The following is a 6,623-nucleotide window of genomic DNA, read 5'->3' as shown; positions in this document are numbered from 1 at the left end:
AGCCGGGCAGGGTACCGACTGCCATCCTGCCGCAATTTCCCTGTGTCATGGCTCCGGTCTCTTAGCAACAGCCGCCAGTCCGGCCGCCCCGAGCCGCCGCCGCGGGCTCAACTCCACCCGGCAGAGCCCGGCGCGCCGCAGCCACACAAAAGAGGCGCGAGGGCCCGGACCGCGCGGCCGCAGGGGCTGGCCCGGGAGCGGCGCGGGAGGGGACGCTGGGAGCGCGAGGAGGCGCGCTGGCGGAGAGGAGGGCTCCGAGGCAGGATGCAGGATGCGGAGGACCTGACACTTCTTGGAAACTCTTGGAAATGGCTCCCGCCACAGCGCCGGAGGGGGCTGCGAGCCTGGGGCGTGCGCTCGCCCGGGCTGGGCTGCTGAGCCGCGCTGCGATGGAGGGCCCCGAGGCGCTGTCCCTGCGCTCTGCCGTCGGCTCGGGCTGAAAAAGTTTCTCCATGGTTCCTTTGTGTCGCCCGAGCGCCCGTTCGCCGGCCCCAAGCTCCTCGGCTCTCCCTGGGTAAGTGAGGGATATTGTTTGCTTATAGCGCTGCCATTTTGAGCAAATCTGTCAGTCCTCGGCCCCCGAGCCGCCCCTCCCCACGCTCTGTCCCGGAGCCCTGGTGCCTTGGCTGCTGTCCGGAAAGGCTTTTTCCCGGAGGCAGGCTACACGGGGTGCGCTGCCCATAAAAAACGAGTTCAGGATAGCCCTCACTTCGCTCCTGCCTGTCTTCTTTCCAGAGGCGGACTCCCAGCTGCTGCACTCATGTGACTCCAACACAAATAAGCAGACCAAAACGGAGGGCCAGGGGATCGCTGCCCTGCGGCTGAGGGGCCAGGGTCGGGGACCTGGGATGGGGGCCGGGCGCAGCATAGCGCTTCCAGCCTGTGGACAGTGAGCCTCAGACAGCCAGTGGGGCTTAATCCATCATGAGCGGAGAACTTGAATGTCTCTTTTGGAAGCAGTTGTATTTTTAGACACCCCTCCTTGGCTCCCCCCATCCTCCATTCCTAAACCACAGTAAGACCAGCGCCAGGCAGTAAATTGCTAGGGCAGCCAACCTCGACTGCTAAGTTTCTTTTCTCTCATTAGATGTAAAGGAAAGCCTCAGAGGTGGGTGTTCCGTGACATCTGACCTTTGTGTAGTATTTCGTGTCAGATGACGATACATTAGAAAGGAGTACAGCTCTGGACAGAGTTGAAGGAATAATAAACTAGGGAGTTAATTACTAGCTATTAAACCGATTTTAAAGGTCTTCTGTAAACAATTGTTGAAATCCATCCCAATCTTCCTTATATTCTACCGGAGCCAAAGCTGCCTTGCTGAGGAGAAACCCAAGCAGATGCCTTTCTCCCTCGAGACATCTAGCATGTGGTGCATCTGACCAATGCCCGGCAAAATGTTAGCCCTTCTCTCCTGGAAGAACCCCCCTGCCAACTGAATATGAATTTGCTTCTAAAATGTCTGGTCCTTAAAGTCTTAAGATAACCACAGATCTCCAGATTATTTAAGATGCTGGAGTCCAGGGATCACTTAAAACAACAGTCTCTGTGTTGCATCTACATAATAAATGTGATTTGGGGGATGATGGATGGATAGTAAGCTTTAAAAAAAAACTGTACTTACTGAAGCAGCTCTTTTTCATAACAAAATTTAAGATTTCTAGATGTATTCTCTATTCTGACCCTTCTCTAACCTACCTAGTGTTTCTCTTTACTGAACCCCAGCTAAGTTCCAAAGAGATATTGATTTGCAAACCTAGTAAAGAACTTATTACCATTTGCATTCCCACTGATGGAAAAAAGATGCTGCCTTATATTGATATAATGGAAGGAATTAGGGCCCAAAGCTTTTTGCCCAAGCACCAATTAAAAGCAAAATTCTACCTAAGTAGTTTCACATTTTCAAAAGGGTAATTTATTCTAAAACATGAATTATCTTATAAAGGAAAAAAATACCAAAAGGCTTGTGAGGGGTATCTGAGTCTTTCATTTCATACAATGCCCTTAATTTCAGCATCTCTGTTATAGAGGGAACACAAGAAATGGAACAGAAAATGTTTTACTCTGGGGATACAGTAGGACTGAAATTTTTAGAAGCTACTGGATAACCACAAATACTTGTCTGTGAATTTACCTACCCAGGCTTGTTTACAAATGGCTAAATCAACTTCCTAAGGATAGTCTATTGATTGTTGCCACCTTCCCTTTCTAAAAATGATCTCATGAGAAGAGGATAAATTAAACAGCTTTGGCTTGGGGAAATGTCATTTTACAAGTCATTAGTATGTAGATGCCTTTACCTAGTTAATTGCCTGCTCATTTGAATACTGGGATTCTATTGAGTGCTCTTGGCACTTTAATAGGGGGTCAGAAAGCTATTATGGCAGAGTGTTATTTTTTTAATTGTAATTTTCGCACTTAAGAAAAATATCTTTCTCTTGGAGATTCCAGGAGACTTCTCAAATTCCCTGATGAAATCTAGCACATGATACCTTTAAGGGGAGTTCCTCCGAGGGAGGAGAGAAGGCCAGAAGGAAGAGCTCAGTTACATAACCAGTTACCTAAAACTAAATATTCCACCCCAAGAAGCTGTCCAGATGTTGCAGAGTGGAGATGGGGAGAAGGCTGTGAGAGGGATCTGCTTGCCTTCAGCCACAGGAACAAAGATAGATGGGAGACAACTTTGTCAAGTGATTTATTGTCAAAGTATTGCAGTATCTCTTGTGTTTTCCCAGCAGTGAACTCTCTATTAATTATCTGAAGTAAATAAACCGTCTGCCTGCCAGTGAAATGAATCCCTTTGTCTTTATAGAACAGTAACTTTCCTGACTGTTCTGGTGACTTTGGGCCCCGCACTAACAGATTCCTCAGCTTAGACACTTGGACTGCCTGTGGCAGCTCCCTTGGGAAATCTTCTGATTCCAGCAGAAGGGAAAAAAGGCTCTTGCCAGGAAAGTCTTCAAACACCAAGTTGAGGCCCCACGTTTAGTTTTTACTAATGACTGAAATTCATACCTATAGAGTGTGTGGAGGGATGGGCTAGGGAGGGGCGAGAAGAAGGGGTTCTCTCAGATGTTTTATCCCCACCTATCAGTTATTGCAACAACTTTCCCTTCTCTGATGTCTTCCCCACCCCGGCCTTGGGTTAGTGGGTGAAGACCCTGGGGTGGGCAGGCCACACATGGAGTGGGACCTGGGAGCAGGGCGATTGCAGAACGTGCTGCTGCCAAGCGCACACCCTCTGACTGTCTTCCTCTGTTCGCAGCAGGAGGAGGTGGTGGAGCAGCTAGTGGGTAGTTGGTGCCCGCCCTGCACAAGCCTCCATCCCAGAGGCTAGACCCACACTCCACAAGTTCGCCATGATCGCCACCGGCGGCCTGTTGAGGATTTCTGCCAGAAAGCAGGATCCCCTCCGCCCCCCAAGCCAAGTCCCCAAACGCAAGCGGAAAGCCAGGAAGAGGCGCAAGAACGACGTGGTGGTGGTGAAAGGGAAGCTGAAGCTGTGCTCCATCTCGGGGCTCGTGGCCCTGTGTGGGATCCTGGTGCTGCTGGTGGGCATAGCCATGGCGGTGGTGGGCTACTGGCCCAAGGCCAATGGGGCCAGTAAGGAGGCGGGTAAGCAGCTGCCGCCTGCAGGCAATGGCCACCGCGTTCCAACCAAGGTCAATATTAGCAACAGTGGCAGCAAAAACCGGTCCAAGAGCCACTCGGGGACTCCAGGGAGTGTCAATTCCAGTTCCGTGGGAACGCCCAAGGGCACGCCCCCAGCGCGTCCCGCAGCCCCTCCCTCGTCCTCCACGTCGGTGGGTTTCTTCTTCCGCATCTTCTCTGGCTACCTGCACTCTGACAAGCTCAAGGTCTTCGGGCCCCTCATCATGGGCATCGGCATCTTCCTTTTCATCTGCGCCAACGCCGTGCTCCACGAGAACAGGGACAAGAAGACCAAGATCATCAACCTGCGGGACCTCTACTCTACCGTCATCGATGTGCACAGCCTCCGCGCCAAAGACCTGGCGGCTGCCGCGGCCGCGGCTGCGGCTGCAGCCGCTTCCTCGTCGTCCTCAGCCCCCACCTCCGCGCCCCCTGGGGCTGCGCCGCTCAACGGCTTCCTTAGTTATGTGCAGTCTCGGGGCCTGGAGCTGAAGCCTGGGAGCTGCTGCAGCTCCGGGGACGCCTTCGGAGCTGGGGCGATGTTGGCCAAGGGCTCGTGGCCCCACCCCGCGGCGCTAAGTGGCGGCGGAGCCAGGGGCGCCGCGTCCCCACCCGATCTGGCCTCGTCCCCGCGCTGCCCGCGGGAGCCCCCGAGCCTAGCCGAGGCCGTGTATAGCATCTACTGCGAGCGCTCGGGCGTGGCCAGCCGTCGCCGGGCCGCAGCTGCCACCGCCGCCACCGCGGCTGCCAGCGGCTGCAGCAGCCCGGCGCCCTGCAGCCCACCCGAGAGCTGGGGGCGCCAGAGCACCGCCAGCTCCCTCGTGGGCTCGTCCCTGAGCGTCTTCGCGCTGCTGCCCTTGCAAGGGGACCGGGACGGGGACGCAGAGGGCGCGAGCTGCAGTTGGCAGAGGCCTCCTGGGGAGCGCGGGCCCCGGGAAATCCCGCGGGGCGAGCTCGACCTGAGCTTGACCAGCCTCCGAGGCGCGGAAGGCGGCGCGCGCTGGGCGCGCAGCGAGCTGGAGGAGCCCGAGGGCGCGGTAGCGGTGCGCACCGCCAGGGGGCAGGGCTGCCGCCCGCCTAGGACCGGCAGGTACGCCGCTCTGCGGCGCCGCAGCACCAGCGGGCTCCCGGACTACCGGGCGCCGCCGTCCCCCGAACCCCCGCCTTCCCCGGGCCCGGACCTGGACTTGAGCCTTTTAGCCGAAACCGCCTCCCCCTCGCCTCCCCTGCGGCTGGAGGACTCGCCTCCGGCCAGGCGGGACTCAGGGAGTTCGCGGTCGGACGAGCCAAGCAGCAGCAATAAAGGCTACACTCCTCTGCAGGAGGCCGGCACCTCCTTGGAGTCGGTAGTGGACACAGTAGCCAGTGAAAGGCAAGACTGCGAGGCCGCCACCGCCCTAGGTGCGGAGCAGAGCACCCCGGAGGGTACCAGCCAAGAGCCACCCTCCGCCGAGCAACCTCAGCCTGCGCAGAGGCAGTTTACAAACAAGGAGAAACTCTTCATGATTTCCCGGTCTCATGCCATAGGGGTGGAAGAAGGAGAACTGGAAAGCACCGGCACTTAGCAAGAGGAAGGGAGGGAGGAGAGGAAATGGGAAAAGCGCCCACTTTAATCAGTGCATTAACAGGTCCCTCTTTGTGGACTGATCCGAGGACATCATTCAATATCCAAAGAGCTGCAGAATGTTATCCTTGAATTGCGTTCACAAGATTCCTGTAGATAACTTCCAAGCAATTTTTTTAAAGCAAACTAGTCTTTTTATGTCCGATGGTGATTGTATGTCCCATGAAAACCAAAATGTATTAAAAGGTCAGCAATCTAGTTCATTAGATAAAATTCTCTTACTTTCTTAGGATCAAAATAATATATTTTTGACAGTAACTGTGCACTTTATTCCAACTTTTGGTTTTTTTTGGGGGGGGGTTGGGTTTTGTGTGTGTGGTTCTTGTTTGGTTTTGGGGGGAGTTGTTTGTTTGTTTGTTTGTTTTTGATCCCTAACTTTCCTACTCCCTCTTCTCTGCCACTGGTTTTGTCCATAGCTGCTTGTGAATGACAAGCTTTTTTTTCTCCCTCCCTTTGAGGAGCATAGAGGGTTTGTCTCAGTTCTCTTAGAATTGATCTTACTAGATGAAGTTAAAGCCAAAAGCAACCAGTAATTCAGGAAAGAGCACTTGCCTCCCCCACTCTATATTGCTCGCAGGGCTGTCCAAAGGCCCCTTTATTTTTTAAAAAGGCACATGCATTTTGCTACTAGGGTATGTTTTGGAGACGGGAGGGGGCCAGGAGCCAGATGGACTGTTATATTCCTAAATTCACAATATTAAGTACACATGCTTTATTGAGTATTATCATACCTGTATTGAAAATAGCATTAATATTTAAAACTTTTTTAATAAAAGAAGTTTCCAAACAAGCACTTAAACATAATATTGCCTCATTTTGCCTTGAAACTAGTTCATCTAGTACATGTAAAATATTCTGCTGTGACACTGCTGGGACTGTAGTTATTTGCCACCCAAAGTACTTAATGCCAATCATCACTCAATCCATTTCCAGTACATTTTTAACTTCAAATGTAGGATAGTATCTAACATTTAGGAGTTTATCTTTCAAATAGAATGAAATCTTAGATAAATAGTAATTTTCAGTACTTCTTTTTTACCTCAAAGTATTAATTTACAGAACAGCAGGCTTGATATTCTGTTCTCATCCTCTTGGATTTCACTGTTTGATTTTGATTTTAAGTTCATAGTCTTGAATGCATGGCGCTACGCAGGCTAAAAGGTAATGTTTTAATAATTTCATAGACAAATTGATGTTAGTAAGAGTTAATTAATTTTCAAGAACAATCAATAAGACCAAGGGTGCAGATTCAGGACTAAGACTGGACCTCACTTCTGGGTATTTGTTACTTGTGTAGTCTTGTACCAGTCACAAATGCTGAATCCCAATCATCTGGTCTGTAAAGGTGGT

At 51.9% G+C, this 6,623-nt stretch overlaps 1 protein-coding gene across 1 annotated transcript; it reads left to right on the top strand.

Moving 5' to 3' along the window:
• The first annotated feature begins 21 nt into the window (after positions 1 to 21).
• Positions 22 to 5,543, top strand: TMEM200C (transmembrane protein 200C). Its single transcript, XM_003792015.2, has 2 exons — positions 22 to 514; positions 3,264 to 5,543. The coding sequence occupies exon 2, from the start codon at positions 3,358 to 3,360 to the stop codon at positions 5,212 to 5,214; it is 1,857 nt and encodes a 618-aa protein (XP_003792063.1). The 5' UTR covers positions 22 to 514; positions 3,264 to 3,357; the 3' UTR covers positions 5,215 to 5,543.
• Positions 5,544 to 6,623: the final 1,080 nt, after the last annotated feature.

This window comes from Otolemur garnettii, unplaced genomic scaffold (assembly GCF_000181295.1).
Source record: "Otolemur garnettii isolate 467f Iridium unplaced genomic scaffold, OtoGar3 scaffold00053, whole genome shotgun sequence".
NCBI classification, from domain to species: domain Eukaryota; kingdom Metazoa; phylum Chordata; class Mammalia; order Primates; family Galagidae; genus Otolemur; species Otolemur garnettii.
Note: the sequence above shows the minus strand (reverse complement) of the source record. Positions and strands in the feature narration are given on the sequence as shown.